The sequence below is a fragment of the Sturnus vulgaris genome, chromosome 7, assembly GCF_052056855.1.
Source record: "Sturnus vulgaris isolate bStuVul1 chromosome 7, bStuVul1.hap1, whole genome shotgun sequence".
NCBI classification, from domain to species: domain Eukaryota; kingdom Metazoa; phylum Chordata; class Aves; order Passeriformes; family Sturnidae; genus Sturnus; species Sturnus vulgaris.
The window spans coordinates 8,094,841-8,119,125 of NC_142249.1; the positions used below are offsets into that span (position 1 = coordinate 8,094,841).

The 24,285-nt window shown below is 35.6% G+C and overlaps 1 protein-coding gene across 5 annotated transcripts in view; it reads right to left on the minus strand.

Annotated features, from left to right (window-relative positions):
* Window positions 1-375: 375 nt before the first annotated feature.
* The window catches only part of NCKAP1 (NCK associated protein 1), a 56,870-nt gene continuing 32,960 nt past the window's right edge, over window positions 376-24,285 (minus strand). For all 5 annotated transcript variants that reach the window (XM_014892507.2, XM_014892508.2, XM_088167720.1 and 2 more), the window contains 14 exons: window positions 23,117-23,236; window positions 22,713-22,852; window positions 21,412-21,543; window positions 18,861-19,079; window positions 18,387-18,517; window positions 17,899-17,996; window positions 14,011-14,104; window positions 13,314-13,396; window positions 12,775-12,855; window positions 9,177-9,270; window positions 7,538-7,654; window positions 3,757-3,866; window positions 2,034-2,123; window positions 376-1,548 (listed from right to left, as the gene is read on the minus strand). In XM_014892507.2, coding sequence (XP_014747993.1) covers window positions 1,432-1,548; window positions 2,034-2,123; window positions 3,757-3,866; window positions 7,538-7,654; window positions 9,177-9,270; window positions 12,775-12,855; window positions 13,314-13,396; window positions 14,011-14,104; window positions 17,899-17,996; window positions 18,387-18,517; window positions 18,861-19,079; window positions 21,412-21,543; window positions 22,713-22,852; window positions 23,117-23,236 — 1,626 coding nt within the window. In that variant the 3' untranslated portion in view covers window positions 376-1,431. The remainder of the gene's footprint in view (window positions 1,549-2,033; window positions 2,124-3,756; window positions 3,867-7,537; window positions 7,655-9,176; window positions 9,271-12,774; window positions 12,856-13,313; window positions 13,397-14,010; window positions 14,105-17,898; window positions 17,997-18,386; window positions 18,518-18,860; window positions 19,080-21,411; window positions 21,544-22,712; window positions 22,853-23,116; window positions 23,237-24,285) is intronic.

A 24,285-nucleotide genomic window follows, 5' to 3' on the forward strand; every position in this document is an offset into this window, starting at 1 on the left:
TTACCAGCATGCACAGAAGTTGCACCAAGAACAGGGGCTCTATACAATGTCCAGAGCCTGTTGAGGAACACACAGCTTTTATACATCAGGGATTACAGAGCACAACCATCTGGTCAGCTTTCAGGCTAAATGAGCCCATGCTATCCTGCAAGGCCAATTTGCATGACTGATAAAAAAGGGACTATTATACATCTGCCTCAGTCATGTCTGATGTTATGGTTTTAGCAACATTCCCCCGTTTTAGGATTATTTCAAGTTTCATACTTTAACAATATGTTTATTTCTGTGGGTACAACTGGCATCACTACATACTATATAAATGCTTTTCTTGCTTTATTATGTAAAAATAAGATTTAAAGGATAATGGCACTAAACTGACATTTTTAACATTGTTTTTAATTCCTTCTTCCAACTTTTTACAAGATTCACTATCGCAAAAGGCAAAAGGTGAAGGATTAAAAGAAGTCTTCACATAAAAGCTCTAAGGATTGATATTTAATGAACTGTGAGATGTAAATCAATGCACAACAGCACAGTTAAAGCTTAAAATACTAGGATAACATTTATATTAAAAATAATTCACCTACAGATAATACAGTCTAGTGTTTATTGTATGTTATGGAAGGTACACTTGAATTTCAAAAATTTAAAACATATAAAAAGTGGTTAAGGGCTAACATTTTATCAATATATGATAAATGTGTAAGAATGTTTATTATACAGCAGGGTACAATGGTAGTGTTAATGCCAACAGGGCACCACAGAAGTTAGTTTAAAAAAAATTTCCACTATGCTTTATACAAACACCACCACTTGCAGTTGTTTAAGAGTATTGGGAGAGGATCACTGTCTGTAGGATAAGCAGTCCTATAACATTTTTAATGTTAGATAGTGTCATAGTACGTAGATCGGTGAACGTTTCAAAATAAAACTAGAAATGCTGTAATTACTTCACAGAAATGCACATCCAATATTTGTTTTCAATAAGAACAATAGGTACAAGTTTATAACTCTCCCTATTTGAAATAATTTACACACAGATGAAGGCTACTCTATCTAAAATAATCACTACATACATTTTTCTTCTTGGAAATAAACAAGCAATTTTTGTTTTGCATGATCAATATCAAAAAACATATAGCAGAAGTAGTATTTTTAAAACATAATTGATGCTCTAAAGTTAAAAAAAAAAATTAAAAAAAGAAAAGAATGAGAAAAAAATTTCCGTAAGTGTGCAACCTAAAATCAACCAAGCTTATATTGTAGTACAACCATATTAAGAAACCACTGTTTAGGAATACAACGTTATGGAAAAAGTTTATAATTCACAAAACTGTTCATCAGGCCATAGAGTAAAATAGCTCCACAGTTTACAGATAAAACTGAGGCCACACAGATGCGTGCTATGTCTTATCTCCAGTGAGTAGATGCTTAGGCAGAGGATGTAACACTTTGTTTGTAGACAGCATGGTATGCATTTCTCAGCAAGACATAAGGGAAACAAGACTCCAAGAGATCCATTGTCAGGAATGGAGACTCCTGCACAATCTGAAAAATACCAGAAGCACAAGGTTTTGCAGAGCACCTTCTACTGATAATCTATTTCATACAGATCCTTCCAGCCTGCATCACAACACCACTAACACATTTCACAGTGAAAACAAATTGCACCAAGTTTATAGTAGTGTTTCTCCCTATATTTAAACTCATTGTTTCTCAAAGCAAGTATTTTGCTTTCCAATATAAATAGACATCTTCCAAAAGATACTGAATACTGAGAGGAAATCCTCTGAGCAGAGAAGATTTTCTCCTACACACTGAGCACTGCTTCTTAAACATATGCTATGTACTAAGCAAACAATGAAAATTATCTGCAATGTGATACAATATTCTAAGCAATAAAGGATGATGGCAATAATATGAGCATGTTGGGGGAATGAAAAAAAAAATACTGACATTAGAATGCCAGGAAGAACAACATAAAGATTATTCCCATGGTTTGGGAGCTACAAATAAAATACACAAATGCTCACCATGTCTAGTAGTAGGTAAACAGATTCTCGGTTTCTTGTAGTAGTTTTGTCTGTCTCCTGGCCAATCTTCAGTAGACTGGATGATGCAAGCTATAGGAAATGAGTATTTCAAAGTAATAAATAAAACAAAGCATTGATGAGCTTCTGCTATTTTGTTACACAAAGCCAGTGGACTCTGCATTGTACTAATAATGACAAAGGAAAGCAAGTAATCCTGAGCACATGAACCATCTCTTGATACACCATGTTTTCATGCCTTGCAGAAATCTGAAAAAAATTCCTTCCAACTTTCAGATGTACAGTCATCATTGTGGCAATGGCAACATGCCTAAACCACATGCTTACCAGAAAAGGATTTTAAATTAAAATACTAACTTGAAAAATCTAACTCAATATTCTTCTTGAAAAAGCTGTCATGATTCAATTCTTAATATGAAATCAGTATGTATATTTCAAAAGATACATAGTACATTCTCATCAGCATTAAAGAACTTCCTAAGTTTTTTTCACATTTAATTAACTTGGACAGGAAAGCAGATCATCTTCAGTAGCAATTTTCTTCTCAAGAGAAATATTTTTCTTTCAGACTAACAGTAAGTGTTAAAAAAGAAAGATTAACAAAATATCTGAACCATCAAGTCATAGTCTGTGCAGTAAAAGCAGTGTCTGAAAGCAGTCTATAAACACTGAAAGAATGCAAACCTCATACCAAAAGTGTTTTTATCACATGAAACTATACTGGTTTTCTTCACTTGTCAAATGTATGCAACTTGATACAACCATTTCTCTTTCATGTTTTACATCCAGCAGTTGCATTAGACAAGGTCAATGGCCATAGAGTTTTTTTCTGTTTTACAAAATGCAATGAATTTCCACAAGTGAAAGATTCGTTAAGAAAAAAAGTTCCTGTGAACTTCTAGTTACAAAAAGTTACCTAAAATAAAGAGGGAGGGGCTTTTTCTCTACACATTTTAATGCCAAACAGAAAAAATCAAAACCCACTCAAAATCAATAGTAATTTTTAAAAATTAAAGTGATGTTGCTGTTTTTACCTTTAGCTTCCTTCAAGTACTAGCTAATTAAGAGCCATTTAAAAATTTTATTTCTACTCAAGTAGCACATCAAAATATATTTAAAACATGTCACCATGACCTAGAAACTTGATTTTTTTCCTAAGCATCACTAAAGATTTCAGTAGCTTTCATTTTTAACCTATTCTGAGGCATTAAAATTTTTCTCTTCCCAAGTACCCCTGCAATATGCTGCTACCTGGCTGTTCATGTTTAAGAAAGGCAGGCATGTCAAAAGGTACAACACAAAAGCCACTCTGAAGTTTATCTTACTTTTTCAAAGAAGGTAACTAAATGAAGTATCCACAACTACAGTATCATGGGAAAAAAATCAGCTAGATAGAATTTTGATTTTATATGCAGTGCACATTTTTTTCCCAGTCACGGGCCACACAATGTGAGAAATGGTATGTGCTAAAATACTAAAGATTGTACTAAAAAAAAAATGACACTTGCACTGATTTGCTCCTCTAACTTTCCAACACACAAGCCTTTATAAAGAGCTACTGCAAAATTTGATCTATGTATAGACTTGTATATAGAAGCATATAGAAAATATTCTTTGTGCATCAATACAGACTTCTATGAAGTCAATAGCATTGCATCCCAATTTAACAGTACATTTTAACAAGTAGGAATAAAGTTATACATACAGCCAAAAATTCTTTGAGACGGTCTTCAATGCTTCCCTTGTGGATGGTGAATAAAGCTGCAGCAATCTGATTGATAGCTTTTGCCAAGCAATGGATGTTGTTGCAATGCCCTAAACAAAAACATACTTAAATCACCTCAGCACCATGTTGGAAAAGACAATATTCTTTGGAAAATATCACCAAAGACTAAAGAGACTTGTGACAATGAAAGAAGAAGTTTTAGTATCTTACACAATGGGAGGGAGGTACCCTTCCACACTGAACTTGTTATCAGCAAAGTCACCAGAAGTACAGTTCTGCCTTCCAATTCCTAATGGTCACAACAACCTGAGAAACAACCTGGGGCTTTTAGAAGCAAGGGATATATTGGAAATTTAATTGGTTTCTACCAAACTTGAGAGTTTTAACGCTTGACTAGGCCAAAAAGACAGGATTTTCACAAGCTAATTGATGATTTTTCTCCCTCTGTGTAAATTAACATCTCATGCCCTTTGAGACAGTATTCCTCAAAGAAATCTACAGGTACTCAAGAAAAAACTTGTTTCATTGCTGATTCTCATGTGTACCATTGTCCTGGTCAATCTTGTCTAAAATTCACTCAGGCTTCAGAGCCCTGGAAGGTGGTTAAATGACACCAGTTTTCACAGAGAGAACTGCTCCTCAGTAAACCTGACATTTCTTCCAGGCAAATTAAGTCAAATATACCACTTTACAACAAAATCAATGTACACTTGGGCAAGTATCTTAGGCAAGTGTGAGCACATGAAAAGGAGGTGGTCTTTGAAGGAGTTAACAAGTATTCAAGCATGCAAACATGCTGATTCTTATTTTTGACCATTGGTGAGCAATGAGCCCATCTTTTACCATTACTCCAAGTTGATGCCTGAACAGTGAGGTCAGCTGGACCCCATCACTCCACCTGAGAAAAATCCATTTTTTCTCCATGTGTATCACTATTGTTACTTAAATTACTTTTAGCTGTCATTTTATTGCTCAGTTTACTCAGTATCATACCTCTGCAGCTCTTCACTCCTCTAATACCCTCAACAACTTCACATGATACATAAATTTTCTCACCTCACTCTTCAGCCCCCCCATCCAGGTGCAGGTCCCAGTGAAGATCCCTGAGGATCTCCTTCAGCAGGGCCCCTGGTTTTGATACTCCAACTTTGTCTCCTATTTTTATATGAGCATCAGTCAAGAAAATCTGTTCTGCTTAATTCTGATTGAAATATGCATTTGTCTTTGAAGAGGCTCATTTTATTCAGGAGATTTCATTTTTATGTCTCAGGCTGTAGAAAAAGCATCAACAAGGGAATTGTTGATGCAATAGAACTGTTGTCTTCCAACTCACAACAGGTTTCAAATATTCAGAAAAGAACTCTTGCAGAACAGGATTCTATTTTATCCTCTAGTTGACAACTTAGACCTCTAGCCTGGTGTTTGACTAGCAGCTCAGATTCTGTACTGGAAGCAAAAGTAAAGATCTGTTAGACTTTGAGCCTTTATCTGGTACAAGAGGAAGAAACAGATTTGATCTTGAAGCAGACAGAGGAACACAGACATTGCTACAGCTGTCCAAGCACTTGTCTGTATTTGGGAGATATGTCTTGCCAGATTAGAAAGCTGAAACTCTTTCAAATCTGTGACTCGTTGATGGATTAATTCAGGATTTATCCAGGGAATTTACTTCATAAAGCAGAATTTATTAAGTTCACATTCTGGAAATACCATTTATATTAAGTGTTTCAAGCCAGATGTTCTACAATAAGGGTAGAACACAAGAAAAAGTAGTATTATGCAAGGAAGGCAGGAATGACAAAGGCTATTCTGTTTGTTCAGTTATTTTTGTAGAGCTAACATATTTTATGTATACTTTTTGCTAGATTTTGCTTTCAATAAAAGAGCCCACACAGTAAAAAATTATATAATACACAGGCCACATCTCACAGAACCAGTAGCAACTCCTAATATGGGCTTGAGTACAAGATGTAACTTTTCTCTCCAGTCACAGTTTCATGCCATCTATGAACTGTAAGAGCTCACTTTGAAACAAGGCTTTGCCTGACTTCATCTTAAGAGTTATTTAATATAAATGAAACCACATAAACCGGAATATTGATATAAATGATATAAAACAGACAGAAGATTATCTGCTTATCTTCAACAGAAGAATTATCTGTTGTTTCAGCCTGCTAAAAACATGATAACTAAGAGGGTCTTGGGAAGAGAGGAAGGTTGAGGAAGGCAAACCCACCTGAACATTAAACTGCTGGAGAACCTCTAGCTAGCCTGACATATTCTTAATTTGCAGAGGGAGAAATGTGAAAATATAATCACCAGTAAAACATTTAGTACTGGCAAGCCATACAGGTTTTGAGACTCCAGAGTGGGTAAGTGAAGGAGAAACTGGTAGCAGGAAGTGCTTCTAGAGGATTTCTTTTACAAAACTGTAACTATAGGTAATTTTGAAGAGATCTGATCTTACATATACATAAACAAGTTCATTTGGACTGTCTTCAAACAAGGAAGTTTCTACCTGTGCACCTCACCAATCACATTATGTATTCCCTGCTCTCACCTATATTCCAAGATTTTTATTCAAGTTTCATGACTTGGAAAAAGCTTGCAAAGAGCAACAGAAATACTAAGAGAGCACGAATAATAGGAAACAATTCTGCAGGTAACAGATTGTTCTTCCCATTCATCAGAAAAAGCTTTTAACTTGAAAATTCTTTACTTTTCAAATCAATATTCAAGTTGTACTCATACATCAGATTTATCTAACATTTTCCACAACTGGAGAAGTCTACATTATCTGTCTTAAAATGAAACTTGAGTCAACACATCCCTAATAATTCAAAACTGAAGAAAAGGCTGATTAACCCCATGTAAAACAACAATCCTGGGTCTCTAAAAACATTATTTGCATACTACATTATGTCATAGAGAAAACTTTCAAAATTTTTGGTAGTTTCCTGGTACTTTAAATATTCAGAAGCCAGTTTACACTTACTTTGTGAGTGACAATTTTGAGCAAATTTAAAATAACACAAGGTTAAAAACTAATTAGAGAAAATATGCATCCCAGTGAAGGGAAGCAGTATAAACATGGTCTATTATGTGAGTCATGTTACACATTACAAAGGAAATAGCTTGAAAGGTGACTTTTATATGTGTTGGAACAGTACTGTCTGTCTTTTTCCAACTTAAAAGGAGAAAGAAAATTCTGGATTACATGCAAAGAATTTTGTTGAGGCAAATATGATTTTTTTTAAATAAGAAAATTGAACTATTGTGTAGGAAATAATTCTGTTCACCACTTACACCCTCCAGATTCTGTTCTCAAAACTTTATGCTTGGCAATACGAACAGAGTATTAAATATAGAAAGGACACCTTGAATGACTGGCCCAAGGCCAATGTAAAAATTACTAAAACATTAATATTTACTAGAATATATTCTATTGGATAGGAAGTCCCACACTAGTTAATGCAGAATGTGTGCTTGAATGACTCCACGTTAGGGCAAGATTGCCCCCTGCAGTGTCTGAACTGCTCTGAAAATTTAAAGTACCAAACTAATTTTTCATAGAATGTTATCTCACACAAAAGTAAATGCTTTTTAAAGTACTTTCAGAAGAACTTGCCCGAATTAAGGCTGACAGATTTTTAAATTTCTTCACTATAAAATATAATTAAAAGGCAAATGTATTCAAGACACTACTAGGACTATTGTGAAGACAGCATTCCCAGCAAATATTGAGCTGACTCTACATTACCTTCGATGGCAGGGCTGTACTGAGACATCACATTGCTAGCCAAAGTAGGCAAGGAGACAGCCACGAAGACCATTAGAAGGCAAGCAATTTTATATTCTTCTTCTGGACTAATGTTTTCTAAAAGCAAAAATAATAAAGTTCTCTAATTAAAGAGGTAATCTTGAAATATTCCCTTTCAGCTGCAGGCAGATTAGAATGTAAAATGTTTGACTAAATTGAAATTTAAAGCAAAATCAAAGTCAGTATTTGTGTTGTGAAAAGAGGAATATTAATGTCAGTCCTGCCAAAAGAAACAGAGTAGAAGCTGCAAAATGTCCAGTCTGTTACCTAGGATAATAAAAAGAAACCACTGCCATGATATTACTTCTAATGATTTAGTCACTAAGTCTTTTATAAGGTGAGCAGAATAGCAATCTTTTCATGCTGGTATAAATCCAATTATTGCTCTAAGGTAAGAAGAGCTTTTCTTGCACTCTCCCTTTGGCAAATGAGCAGAAGGTGATGGTGCACTCATGTCAATTCACTTTGTGCTTACAAAAATAGCAGCTGCATCACAAACTGAGATCAGTTTTAAAAAAGTCAACAATTGGTAACATACAGAACTTATCTCTATGAAAACTGAATAAAAGCAAAATATTTCAAACTCCAAATGTAACAATCAAAATACCAGATCGTAAACCATTACATGCAGAGAATATACAGAAATTCTCCTTGCTGACCTAGCTTAAACATTTCATAGCTGTACTACAATGAAAATAATCTATTTAAAATGCCATTTTAGATACCTAACAAAAATATACTTCTGTATATTTTACATACACTGTCGATAGAACAAATGCACTTCGAGTTTCTTTTTTCTAAGTGCACAGAGAAATTGTGCTTGGAACTTAAATTCTAATACTGAAATGCCCCTCTCTCAACCACTATTGAAGTAAGGAAAAACAACTTAGGTAGCACTTAAAAAATTCATGGTCTCATTCTAACATTAGCTATCCATAACATATAGGGGTAAAAAAGTAATGAAATGCTCATTAAGGAAGACAGGAAAAAAACCTGAAGACCATGAAAAAACACTTAAGAGTCTTAACTCACGTCTTTGAACCTGCCAGAATAAACAAAACTGAAAAGCTTAGACAGCGGTGCCTTAAAGCAATGAAGAGGAAGCATGATCAATGTCAGTTCTCTAACATGTTTATTTTACTGCTTTCCCTTGTAAACTTCATGTTAACAGTTGTAGGACACACTGGCAACAAAGTATTGTGAAATTCATGAGCTGCATTCAGCTCCTAATGCTTACTTAGGTGACAGATTTGTTACATACCTGTGCAACAGAACTGATCAAGTTGTTCACAAGACACTCTTATTGTCATTGTTCTTAAATTACAGCAGTGCTCACCACCAAATTCCTTCTACATCTACCTGTTATCCTTTTCTAGGTCAGCACTTCCATTCATGCATATTTGAAAAGATTCTCAGGCTAACACCAATAAACAGCAGGCACAAGTAACTCGTCCTCTTCTGCCATTTATGAAGTTTATTGAAGGAATACAAAGGAGTCGATATTCAAGTTTCCTCCCAGCAGTTTAAACATTTCTTTTCTTTTTTAAACATTTATATTTTTGAAGTTGGAACTTCTTACCTGATTTTTGGGAAGACAGTGCTACAACCAAGGCAGGATCAATCTCACAAGGCAATCCAGCAGCTGATGACAGTTCATATACATTCATTGCCACCTGAGGACCAGAAGAAAGACAACACAAATACTTTAATGTAAAGATGATGAAGCACAGTTTTTGGTGTGACGAGTTTGAGGCACTAAGGAATTTCAGAGATTTGGCAAATGTTAGACAGAGACTGTAGATTTTGTTTGCTTCTAACCTCCACTGAGCAGCTGTGCCTGCACTTTGTGCACCAGATGGTAATTCTGTGGTGTCAAGCCAAACAAACCTCATACTTTCCCACATTACCTCCAAACCAACACCCTGACTTCCAATTAGCTGTTTCTACATCTTTCTTTAATGTTCAAAAGAACACTGATGTATCTTCTCTACCAAATCTAAAATATCAGCTAACATCTACAAATACAGCATTTTTAAACAAAACCCAAAAGTCACAATCTGGTGAAATAAAGTAATGGAGAAACCTTACAAGATGCAAATGTTATACAGATTCAGTGTTCACTGACTCCAGCCACCAAAAATTACAGTTTAAGTGGCCACAGCACTTGGAGGAACTAAGAACATTTTGAAATCTATTCCATTTCCCAGTCCACCCCACGATGTCTCTTTTGTTCCCATCAACAAGCATTCAACACTGTTGTTTTCTCTTTCCATTTACTACTACAACTAAGTTTCTTAAACCATAGTTCAGATGACTCTCTGCAAAAGCAGGTCTACATCAAATAAAAATGAATACAGGAAACCAGCAGTGTCTTAGTGCCATTATATTTGGGAAGTTTTACACTTTTCCCATGTAGAGTTGAGCAGCTCCATTAAGTGAATATTGTGCAGAATCTCCTTGTGAGCACTGCCTGAGGGGAAGCTTTGGTATGAAAAGCATAAAATGGTGTTTGCACAGTCCTGCATGAAAAGAATTACAGAGCATATGGACAGGGCATGGTTCTAAAGAATCCCAGAATGGTCAGCATTAGAAGGGACCTTAAAGCCATGCCCATTCCACTCCCTGCTATAGTCAGGGACATCTTCCATTATCCCAGGTTGCTCCAAGCTCTGTTCAACCTGGCCTTGGACACCTCAGGGATGGGGCAGCCACAGCTTCTCTGGGCAACCTGTGCCAGGACTCTCCACCCTCACAGTTAAGAACTTTTTCATAATATCTAATTTTAACCCACTCTCTGTCATCTTAAAGCCATTCCCTTCTGTCCTGTCACTACATGCACAGTGGAACAAATGTAAGCCTATTTCTAAAAGCCTGTATAGACAGCTCAAGAATTTAATATTAAAAATATTAAAAATAAAAGGAGACGATATCCCCATTTTGAAAGTCACCCCAAATCATAAGTTTTGGGAATAGTAAAATAAAAATAGTATTTCATAGCAAGTATTAATTTCATCAACAGCTTTAAAACTATTCATACTCTGCTTGGTAAATTCAGTACATAGGAAATTACTATGTTATTATGCCCTAAAATATGCCCAATAATGCAACTGTTACAATCCACTATATAAAAACCTTGTGAAGATCTGTCTCTTAATATGCCTTTCAGAAAAAAACAGTTTGCCTTATTGTCCCAAAAGAAGACTTTGTTACCTACAGTTGCTCAGCTGTATGTGACAGGGCCAGGAGAAAGCTCAGAGAACGAGCTGCTAATTGTCCCCAGGGCTTAATTATTAGCAGACTCCTAGAACATTCCTGGCTCCTCCAACAAGATGTTTCAAGACAAAGCTCTGGCAGAGTTGTGGGGGAATACATGACAAGTTTCCAGTATTGACAACAGGCACTATGGACAAATTACCCAGGTCTGCTCCTCCATGCAGTCCTCCAACATTATCCAGACATGCTATGAACTCTCTAACAAGTCTACATGGCATCACATCACACCAGCAGACACGACATCTACAGTCATGTCTGTACCATCATCTACCAGCAGAGTGGAGTACACCCACAGAGGTCAGAATTTATTTCTGACACTTTTAACTAAAAAAAAAAACCACCACACACCAGGACACAAAATAGTTATATTTAAGAATCAAATGAGAACTACAGCAGAGACAGAGAAGGCCAACAGCCAAATATTATGTGAAGCAGAAGGCAAATAGGTAGTGCTATGTGGCAAGAGCCAGACAGCAGCCCTCAGCGGGGTTTTATTTTGCTTTTTTTCCATGCAATTATTCCATGGACTGTAAATTACTCTGCTGACCTCCAGAGAAGAAGCAGCAATTACTACACTTTCTCACATCTGCTGATACTAATGAATTCAGTGATATCTTTGGAGATCCACTAAACTGTTTCAAAGGATCTGTTATCATCAACTTAAAAACATTAATTGTAAAATACTGTCTTCAATGGTTACTGTTGCAGCCTTTATCCCACCTTGCTTTTTAACACTCCTTTGATACCAGAGGGTGTAGGATGCTTCCTGAAAAGATCAAGCAAAGTAAGCAGTGAACTTCCCATCTCATCTCTTCTGGATGCTGACTCCTCAAGTTCAATAAAGAATTGAACGTGATGCTCTGGTGATCAATGATTTTCTCCGCAATTACAGGTGGCAATTTTAGAAAGGCTTTGCTTGAGAAGTGCAAATGCAATTTTTCCATCATTTTGATACAATTTTTATCATGAGCTTGTATATTTGAAGTTAATTTTCCATAGCAATTCCACAGAACTCCTCTGTTGTGGTATGAATTTCAATGTTTTCTGGGACATCAGACATTCATGGCTGGTTTATCAGCATTGCAAGTTTGAAAGAGCATGTGATTATATTTTGGAATTAAACAGCATACATGTAAAATTTCAGTAATTTTAACTGAAAATGAGCCAGAATATAACTGCTGAACTGTGTCTTCTGAAATCATGAAGCTCACATCAACTTTTAAAAGGAGGAGGATGTTAATGTTATTTAATGAATTTTCATACACAGAGAACTTGCTTACTTTCCTCAAAGAGTTAACAGCAAAATGTGAACTTCAGAGATAACAACATATCCTGGCCCTTAAAAACCATACTTTGCTCAAGAGCAGGTTTCTAAAAGTTGTTTCTGGAAAAGTCAGATGCACATTGTATATCCCAGTGCACATTCTCTGCAAATCAAACTGCTGCAATACCATGAAGCAGCTGAAATATTCACAGACTCCAAGCTGCAATAAGAAATTTAAAAGCCTGCTAGACTTCAGCTGCTGTGCATACATGTCCAGAAGCCACATGATGTGCCAACAAGGGTTTCTGGATGGAAACATACTCTCATTCAGAAGAAAGGTACCTTATTTAAGCTGTTAACTTTTTTTTCCTCAGGGATTTCATACAGAGTCCTTGAAATATTTAGTTTTACCAGTTGTACTGCTCACAGTGTGAAGCAGCTCAGCATTCTCCCCCTTGTCATGTTTTAACACTTGATAAATTGCGTTAAGTCCATGAAAGTTCTCCAATGTGACCACAGGCAGATAGAGTCCTTACTCTATCAGTTGGCTGTGATTTTTTTCCCCAGGATATTAGGAGGCTGCAGATCCACAATTACTAAGCTCTAAAACAACTCTATCACCCTTTCAGCCAAATATTACCTTCATGTCAGTCTCTCTTGGAATGTGATCTTTGAAGTCCTCAATGGAACTTACAAGGAAAGGAATGTGGTAGGATAAGACCTAAGAGATACAAATACATACAAAACGACAAAAATTACTTCCCATGTTAATTATCAGTTAGACACTACCATTATTTTACTGGGCTTATTTTCTTTCCTCGTGGGTTTTTATCTTGAACATTTTTACTTGTTTGTAGATTTAAGACATCAAAGCCTAATAAATGTTTGCAACAAAGAAGTGAAATAAAAGCCTTTAAAATGAGTAAACACAGAAAACATGATCTAAACTAAATTTGATGTTCTAATCTAACAGTTCTCTGAACAGTACTCAAAAAATAGATTCCCTCACCCCAAGTTGCAATTTGAAGTTCAGTGTTGAACTGAGTATTGCCATTTCACCCACATGTTGTCAACCTTTTAAGAGCTAGCACTCCTGAACAGTTAAGCTTCAAATATCCTATCATTCCATGAAGTTAAATACAATGAAAATTATCCAGAACATATTCAGTTCTTTCTTACATCTCTAAGTGCTTCCTGTGCCAATGACCGAAAAGACAAGATAACACCAATAATTGTCATCCTCTTCAAAACACTGTCAACAGCTGAAAAGAGAACAATGAACCAAGTGTTATTGTTAATAAGATCAATTCTTCAAATAAGAGAAACAAAATATTTAACAAAATATTGAAAACAACATGGTACTGAAAAAAAGCCATTCCTTAAAAGAGCCAAAATAACCAGTGCTAAAGCAGGTTTTTATAGCTGAATCCACAATGGGATTTTCAATAGAAGACTATCATCACATTTACCACTTCCAGGAATGAAACCTAATATACACAGCTGACAGTACTGGATGCTAGCACTGGCTCTGTGCTTTCTTGAGGACAAAAATGTCTCTTTACTGTAATTGGTTTTTGTTTCACATTCTAAAGCTATGTACTAGGCTTCCATATTACTGCTGCTACATCTCCATATTATCATCCCTGAAATGATGCTCAAAACTCATCACTAATATTGTGCCTGTGCACTAAGTAACACTGAAATCTCACATAAGAAGACTGGAAAAGTTTGAAATGATCCATCAGTTTATGTGAGCTCACATACATTTTGCTGCTTATGGATAGTCAATACAGAGAAATTAATTTTTCCCATTTTCTTTACAAAGACATCTAAAAAATAACTCTGTATCTTTAGTAGGATCTTGTTGGGTACCCACATGATAATCTTTTAAATAGTGCTGCCATCTGGTCTGGTTTGTCAAAGCTGGTCCTCATTTGTGTTAGAACTTCAACATTCTCCACCACAAGTTTCTATAAAGAAGCAAAGATTCATGTCAGCTATAAGTTTCAGCATGTTAACTGGATAAATGCCTGATTTAGGATATTTCAACTTGGCAGAAAAGCAACTAACCCCATGGAATATAGATGTATCCACTGTGTTCCTAATGGGACTACAATATCAATATTGTCATCAGTCACTACTATACACAACAGCAAGCTCTGAATCAAAAAGCAGAGGATTAGACACCCCTTGGAACATGATTTTTGTATTGAGCAATGTGTACCACATCTTAAAGCACAGGAATGTAACTCCATAAAAATCAGACAATAGGTCCTTGTGCCACTCAGCTTTTTAGAAGAAAAGTATACATATTACAATAAAAATATAAATTCACAAAGTAATCAGTTCTTTTGGATTGCTGCTTTCACTATGCTGAAATTTAATGTTGGTAAAATTGAAAAATGGAATCAAGAGTGGAAATCAGATTGTTAAAGCTTGGTACAGTTTACTTGAAATTTTCTTCCACTATAATATGAAAAAGCAAAGACATTCCTCCAAGTCCTAACACCTTATCCTGAAACAAACTCAAGTGCAGTAGTTTTCATTTCAGTTTGGCCAAAAAGAAAGAAAATGTGTCTGTTTCTAATTTTTAACCGCTCTCATATATGCAACTTGTAAAATTAGAGTACATGTAATAACTTTCCTGAAATCATTCTCCAAATATTTATCAGATTAAAATTTACATTATAGAGATTGCATAATCATAGCTCTAAAATGCCAGATCCAAATTTCCTGCTAGCTGAGGAACTCAGGCTGTGCCAAGCTGTATTTTTAAACTCTCTTCAAGCAAAAAATAGGTAGTTTATCCTTACAAAAATATTTTTGCAGTCTCAGTGCTAAGTACCCTATTTCTGAAAGGGAAAAGTGATTGTCTCTGTTTATGTAGATGACAATCAATAGCTAGGAAAATGTAGACCTTGTGTTCTTCTGAACATTGAAGTGTTTTTCCTTCTGTTTAAAGGACACTTCAATTAATGTATTGTATACTAAATGAAATCACCATAAAAAAGAACTGAAGGATAGAGGGAGAAACAAAAATATTCTGAATTGGGGGTGGTCTTCCAAAGTGATTATTAATGGTTTTATTTTTCAAGTAGGTGCATTCCAATCCATCTTAATTTCCAGAGGAGGCAGCAGGAAAAATTAATATTCATCAAACATGTAGGCCACTATAATTTGGAACACGATTATACATATTTCATAAAATCTAAGAGGCATACCTGCAGGAATCTGCTGCTAAGGATCCCTTTCAATGCCTAAGCTTTTTATATATTTTTCATACATTTGCAGCTTTCTAGATTGCTAATGCATGGTTGTAGATCCAGTACTTTTCCTAACCTTTCCCCCTAGATTTTAGAACACTAAGTTAACCATGTCACATATTCCTGAAAATACTGTTTAGTCTCGTTGTCAGAACAACAAGAACAACATTTTTGGTTTTCCAACGAGAATCTGAGAAGTCATAACAAGAAGTAGGGCAAAGAAGCCCTTGGACCAACTCGGGCAACCAAATCTCCTACTGGATACACCTGTTAGATACCCTACTTAATTAGCCTCATAAAATTATAGAAATCCAGTGGCAATCCCATCACCACTGGGACACCAGGATGCTCCCAATAAAGGTCTGCTTTTTACTTCACTATTTTAACACTGTTGCAAGGAGTTTTTCTCTCTTAATTATAGGCAACACTTCTAACCCAAATCATTCAGTTACTATGAGTGGAGTGCACATGTGAAGGGACATGACATAATTCTATTCTATGGCAGAGAGCCAAAGCAAGACTGGTTTGCACTGAAATCAGTGGATGGGCAATTTTAAACCATTCAATGTATCAGAACTCTGCATTTTACTTTAAATTCCTCACAGCTCTCCAAAATGCAAGACTGAAGGCAATAGCCCACACACATTGTTACTCAGTCAAGTTTTCAGCTCTACAAGAATAACCAGCATATTAATTTAAGATTAAAAAGGAGTAGGCTGAAATAGTTTTCAAATTGTGGCTTAAATGAGGCAATCTTTCCCTTCTTGCCCCAATCTTAAACTTCAGATATAAAACTGACACCTGGTCCACCTTTGCAGAAGGCAAAGCATGTTGAACCCTACTTGTAATAAATTCCCCATTCTCTCCTCTTGTTGTTTTCTTCCCCCAAACACAGATGCTTCTCAGGGCTCTCTTGAGAAGCCAATGATCTCAGCCAAAGAGAGGAACATTTTATTACTTTGATTTTTCCTCCAAAAATGTGGTCATGCACATGTGAATCTACATCACCCTCTACTTACCCTCAGCAGTATCAGAAAACAACAGATTTCAGACACAATTTAAAGTTGCTTTTTAAAAAATGCTCACACCTCCAACTGTGTGATTGTGCTGATTTTGAGGAAATATGATGACTCCTCAGTAAGTGTACAAATAGTACAGCAACGAACACCTTCCAAGAGCCTTTGTGCTTCCCTTGCAACGTGACAGGTGTCACTCTGTGCACAGTGAGGAGTTAAACCACACCATTCTCACCTGGAAAGACTCATGCTCTAAGTCAAAAGTTGGTATGGGCATAAGGAATCCATTACCCTGGCAGGCTGGGCACTCAGGTCAGGGCTGCTGCATGCACTCAGCCCAGCTTGGAAAGCATAAGCAGCTCCTCTCCTTAAGCTCTGACAATGAATAAAAGGCTTCAAACCTTTTTATCATACTTCTCAGCCTTTCAGCAGCACTGCAAATTGAGGTGTTTGCAAAGAAAATAAATCCTTGAAAGTGTAACAGGATTTGTTAAAACCACACACTCCTAAAGGTCTGGTAGGCTAATAATAAATTGTTATTGAAGAAAGAAAGGAAGTTCCTTATATCTCTTAGGTATTCATGTACTTTTACAAAAATAGTTACAAAACATTCCTTAGTTTAATCAGTGGTTAAATAACTGAAAATTAGGAGATGTAATAACAACTTGGAATTAAATTTGGAAGTGACATTAAAAGAATAAGTCATATAAAAAAAAAATCTAGGCCAATTAGTATCATTTTAATAGTATCACTATCCAGAGAAAGTAGTATATGTTATTACATTTATTAAAACTTCTTTCCAGAAGGAATTACACAGGTACCAAGTGGTTCCCTTGTCACTGTTTGCTGTTTTGAATATACATGAAATGAACTTCCTTGACATGCCCCCATTACCAAATTTTTTCACTGCATCAGATTCATTATTTGTTTGTAGTGCAGTAGATATGAGGTTCACTTATCAGAACAGACATTTATAATAAATGGTTACTGTTGAGCCAGAGGGAAAGACACGTAAAAATGAGGAAAACTAACAAAGAAAAGGACCCAAAGTCTTTCATCCATGTAAACTAAACAACACACACATACAGACATTGTTAAGAAATAAGTCCTTAGAGATTACAAAAATTGATTTGAGATTGTCCTGCAACATTTGGATAGCAAACAGTCTTGGGTAAGGACTTCACAAATACCTGGAGATCTTTCTTTTCCCACTGATGATAAAATAGGGTTGACTTCTAACTTAGGGTATCTAACACAGAAATGAAGAGTCTGCATAAAGTCCTGCACATTCAATGCTGAAGAATGCAGGATACACACATACTACCTGTGCAAGCTTACTACAAAAGAAGAGTAAAATTCACAGCTTTATCAGTTTGTTTGACATAGTCATTTTAAAAAGATGGCATGCCCAAACATAGGTATTAAATATTTTAAGAGAAGCTTAACCAGAAAACTGCCTTCCCACCCATGAGTTTCCAAGGTTACCTTAAGCTCAGCAACCTGTGAAGAGATGTGCCACATCAGACTTTCACTCAAGAACTTCATGCCATATGGTCCCAGAAGTTCAGAAAGGGCTCTCATTTCTGAGAAATAAAAAAACCTGTTATACTTCAAATATTTCATCTTCATTTCTTGCAGTCCATCATGTATCTAGCATGTATCTAGTATTTTAGGTGCAAAAATATTTTACCCCAAAGTATAATTTTAAAGACAAGAATTTTTATGGCAGTAAACTGAACACATAATATACCCATCTCTTTAGCTTAAATGCAATGCTACTTTGACCAAAAATAGGAAAAGTGAGACAAGAGACAGCATGAATAAAACTAAAATACTACTGAAGGCTAACAATTGTTAACTCTGAGATTTAGCTGTTATTTCAGTAACAGTTGCTCTTAGAGCTGCTGTTCCAATTACTCAAGCAATACAGTAACTGTCTTTCACAAATATGGAGTAGAAGCAGCAAAATTTACCTGATATATCAGAGTATTCCTCAGCATTAAATGTCAGTTCATTTTCTGTAGGCAAATTCACAAATGCCTTCATAGCAGGGAAATAGGCTATGTGACCATTGCTGACTTGCCGTAGCAAAGTTTCCAAATACCTTATCAGAAAGGGGAAATGGTTTAGATGAAAAGCCACATATTCATGGATACCCTCTACAGAGAAGTACAGTTCTGTGACAAGGGACAGTAAAGCCCATACACTGAAGCTTTATTTTCATAGTTCAACTCATGTCTGCATTTTACTCTGTATCTCATCCCTATAAAAAGTACAAGAAGTTTGCAAACTTCAAGTTGCTTTGAACAGGTACAGGGAGAAGTAAACATGTTGGAAACTTAAGAAAATATTTTAAATAACTCTACTTCTCCAATTCCAGATTTTTCATTAAACAACAACAACAAAAAATCTCTAAAAAACTTGTAACAAGCATTCATAATACTTACCAATTTGTGTACAGACTGGTGATGGTTGGCTCACCATGACTGTCTAAATGCTGGGTTTGCTGAAGCAGAACATTGTTAAACACTCGTGTAATGTCAATCTGTACATAATTTTCTATTGACTGGAGGACTGTCATATAGGCTCTTACACTGGTCAACAGCTCTGATGGCTTTGCAATCTCTTGTGTTGCTTGATTATACATAGTCATTCCAACAATTGACCTTGGAAAAAAAAGGATTGGAAACAAATTCATTTCTTAGTAATATTCAACAAAGATGCAGCTATAAAAATGATCTTATAACCACAGATTTTCATAGAATCATAGACTGGCCTGGGTTGGAAGGGACCTTAAAGACCAGCCAGTTTGACCCCTCCTGCCATGGGCAGGGACATCTTCCACTAGATCAGGCTGCTCAAAAGCTCCATCCAACCTGGCCTGAAACACTTTCAAGCATGGAAAATACTAATTTTATTTGAACACTCCTCAAATCCACAACTATTAAATTCTGATCAATGCACATACTACACAAGCACTTGTAAAACCATTTTGGATTCCAAAGACAATTGTATCTGTGGTTCCAGTAAAGATTTCATGAGACTAAGAATACTCACCAATTACTTTTTAAATAAAGCTTTTTTCCCTACATATATATGTATGAGCAATCCACACTGTGCAAAGCTTATGTACCAACTACTTTGGCAAATAAATTAATGTTGAAGGCTTTTAAAATGCAGAACTTCTGGGAAATACAAGAGCAATCATGTACTGAAGTGTTCAAAGCATACTAAGACAAAAAATTACTTGACCAAAACTGCTGTTATAGTTTGAAATATCTTTTAAAAAACCACATGGCTATAGTGTGGTATGGATTGAAAAATATATCCAACATATAAGTAAATAAACAGAAATCCCATTATGAAAAATACATCTCCCTTTAGCTAACATAGTGATTTCTATCTTTAATCAAGGGGCTAAGAAATGGCAGGACATACTTTAATTTGTTCAAATTCTCACTATAAATAAAACCAGGCTTCTAATAACAGATGTTCCTAGGCTAGCTTTCAAGCTAGAACAGAACTGTACAAGGAACTGCATATTCCATTTTAACATACCTGGACATGGACCTTACCCAGTATGTCACTGGAACCAGGTCCTCAAACAAAATCTATCAGGGGATCCTGAAAAGCAGTCTTAGTAAACAAATACTTGTTGTAGTGTTTAAGTTTATAATGGTCTCAGATTTTAAGAGCTAAGCTTTTAAGTAATATGTACTTTTCAAAGACAGAACAGTAATTAAAAAAAATAATCTGTAGATCATGACCTTCATCACAGGTAAATGAGATGAGTTATTCTGGAGGAGAACACATTTAGAGTAACTTTTTTGTTGGTGCTTGGACATATGTAAATAAGCATTTTCAATAGTTTGCCTCTGAGCCAGTCTCTTATTTTAAAATAAATTCAAAATTGATACATTAACAAGATTAAGATTAAGAATAAGATTAAGTGGCATAATAATAAGCTCCAGTCCAATCACATGTGACACAGAGGAGCTTAAAACAGTAAAAAATCCCTAACAGTGAGACACTAACACTGCAAGCCTCTGAAATAAATGCCATTTGAAGGTCTGAAAAATAATTATAAATTGAATATCTATTCTGCTCAGCTAACAAGTTTCACTTCTTTCATGAAGCAATAAAAAGGAAAGCAGTCCCTGAAAATAATGTGCCTGTTGCTGCAGCCACAATCCACAAGCTGGTCTCCCCCAAAATTAAAACAATAAGCACAAGTGACCAACACCAGCCTAAGTTCATAAACCCAAAGAGCTGACTTCTTAAAATACCATGATCTTCATTTTTTGCTCCTTATGTTACTGATTAAATGCTCCAGTGACCTAATATTAGGTCTTGATGATTAAACTTAATCCTGATGATTAAGCCTTATACCCTTGCTTGAAATATATAACCAGTAATCTTTGATATAAAACAGTAGGACAGATGTCTGATTTAATATGAAGTCTTCTCCATAATTTGCCCATTTCTGTAAAAAATTATGGGAAGATCAAGGTAAGAACAGACAGGAATATCAAACATCAACACTTAAAAAAAAAAAAAGTAACTGCACATATTCTCAGTTGGCTTTGTCAGATCTTGACTTCCGATTTTTAGACTTCTTGACTCCTTTCAGCAAGGCAGTGGACTCAAATATTTAAAAACACTCCAGCATTGTGCAAAAGAATGGTGGGAAATATATGTCTTCATACATGCCTAAAAACAGCCATCACCAGCTCCTACAAAATCCACAAGATTGGGAATGCAGGATCTGACTGTTAAATAGATGATACGGATTTCAACATATTTTAGTTTAAAACAGGAATTGACTATTGTGTATGTCTGCACATGTAACATGATAATCATTAGCTGGGACTCTACTCATGGTTTTCACAATCCACCTCTTAAACCTAGTTTAATGTAGTAAGTACACAATATTTCCAACATAAACTAACAGAGGCTTATCTTGTGTATCAATGCTTCTAACTGTACAATATTTCTTACTTGGTAAAGCGGATTTCCAGGTGAGATGTCAAATATTCTCTTGGGGTAAATGTGTGCTCCCAAACCACCATGTTTGGTACATAATTGATTGAGAAGCAGAGCTCAGAAAGTGCAGTATGCAGTTTGTCCAGGCTTTAAGAATAGACAAGAAATAAAAAAAAATTAATGTAACAGAAGTGTACATTATCATGGAAGGCACATACTGAATGAATAATGCCTCAAAAGCAGGTACAAGTCTAGCTCTTCATTATTATGCTCTGCTTTGAGACATTTTTCTAGCATATTTAAAAACCGATATTTTGGCCAAGAACACATCCTACAACTACATACTGACCTGCATTGCATATACATACAGTGATGTAAGATATATTTTTAATACATATATATAGAGATATATGTATTTTTTTTACCACCCCCAAAAAGAATTGACATTTAAGGGATTTTTCCCAAATTGAACTAAACAATACAAATAACGTTTCCCAGCAGGCAGTAATAAAAACGCAAAAATATTGGGGAACAAATCTTAAACTAAGTTCTTTTCCAGAAATTTCTCTAATCTTCACAGTTCACTGCTACAACTGTAGCAAAACCACTTCCTCCCCCCTTCAGCACTGTGTGAATTTAGGAACTCCCAATCACACACTTTCCTTTTTTTTAGCTTTCTTCCTTTTCATACTTTTATCACACTACCATCCTGATCTCTGATCTCTCCTTGCACCTATCTTATTATTAATTTTATGAGTCCTACCCTCTAATCTCTTACATCCCAAACTGTATTTATTAACCTTTCACCTTACCTATTACCAGGTGGGTTTTTTGGTTTTGCTATTGATTTACTGGTGCTTTCAATTTTTCTATAGCCACTAACAAGGAAACCTTCCTGGTTCAGGCACTGGAGCCACAAACTCCATGTCAGCCACCAGCTTTACAGCAGCAAGAACTTCCTGTCCAGCCTGTCCTTAAGAGTGCTAAAGCAATGTAGAATTGAAGATGCCACCCACTAATTGGGCTCACAGGTTAATATAACTATTCAGGAAGCCTAGCTACAGCACAGGGATTAGTTCTGCTCAGGAAAGGAAACATCCAAGGGGATAAATTCAAGTGACAAACATTCGTATTACCTAAGTAACAAAATCCAGTTTCTATACAAACCATAGAAGTATTGTAAGCTCACAAACTGCAAAACTGTCAAATTTACAGCCAATTAAATTTATTCAAACAAATTAAGCAAGACACATTCAATATGTAAAACACATTTTGACTTGGTATTCAAGGTGAAAAGAAGAGAAGAAGCAGCTTACTTTGTCACAACCAATCTGTTTTTCCTCATGCTTTCTACTCCTGGTTTCTCCCTTTCAGGTTCTCCTTTCTTTCCAGTCTGTTTTTTTGACTTCTTGTTCACTGCTTGACTGATGGTTTTGGCACAATGTTTTGGCAACAACTAGTAAACAAAAAGAAATAGCCCCTCTAAATTAAAATCCTTCTTTTTAGCACACTTCATCACACAAATAACACATTCTTCCTTTGACTAAATTCCAGTATTAAAAATTCTTGCTCAAATTGCCTTCAATTTTATAAACAGAAAGTTTACCCAAAATACAGAGGGAAAAAAGCAAACAAAATATCTAGAAAGTTGAATGGAGAAACTCTCAAAGGAGAATTAAACTACAAAGGAGAATTAAAGTTAGAATACAACCACACTCACCTGATCACTCAGTGTACATTGTTCTGTGCAAATGTCTGTGATAAGATTTCGAGCCTGCTTAGCCATTTCATCCAAGAACATGTTACACAAGGAAAGACTACGATCTCCAATATGATGTCGCTGTTAAAAAAGGAGAAAAGGAAGCAGGATTTTCAGTTTCCCATCAGTCCTACAGTACTGCAGAGAACAGTTTACTCATCAGATAATTAGGATATGGGAAATAATAAATTAATTAGTCCTCAATCTTGACTCTAGGGTATTTTTATCTTTGTGGAAGCAATTTGAACCATGAAATTTTCAAAATCACCATTAAAAATATTTTTTGTAAAAAGAGGCAAAAAAAATTTTGAAGAAGTAGGTTTTCACATTTAATTTTCGACCAAATCTACTTTAATGTGTCAAATATTCCAAGGTCTCTGTGAATGTCATCTTCATTTATATATGCCAATACTAAGTCTAGGGGGAAAAGAGCAGGCAACTCAAGCTATAGAGAAAGCAGTGTTCTTCAGATCACTGAAAAAGTCAATAATGAAGCCTTGCTGCATTAATTTCTGGATTCTGTTCCTTTGTCACTGGATCTGCACAAGCACAGTCTCTGTCTTGCTGAAATCCTCCTTTCACCACTGATGTTTACTTTCTATCAGCCACACTATGACACACTGTACACAGCACAGCAAAGATTATTTTTCCAAAATTATAATGGTTACCAGGGCATACAATTCAGATATTGAATTTCAAGTTTTGCTGGCTGTGACAAAATGTGCTTGCTGCAGCTGAATGCACAGTAACTAGTGTCCAGTGGACTTTGGCTACTGATTTCTTACTGTTACTATAACTGTTCTCAAAGATGTCTCTTGTCCTGAAGGGTTAAGCTTTCCTGGAAACTTTTTAATGCTTGTCTAATATAAATAGCATTGGCAGCTACTTAAAGCAAAGCATACAAGGAAAATACCTATATAGATGTATATTGTAATGAAGTTAGCAGAAAAGAATTTTATGTTTAAATAAGAAAACCCCATACTGTGTATATTACAATAAATCTTCTTCAACTAATTGTTTCAGATGAGCACTGTTATGAATGAAAACAACATTTTCATGAGCACTACATAAAAATGGCCAAGTTGACTCGCAGCCTAATTCCAAAGTCAATGAACATACAGGAAATGTAC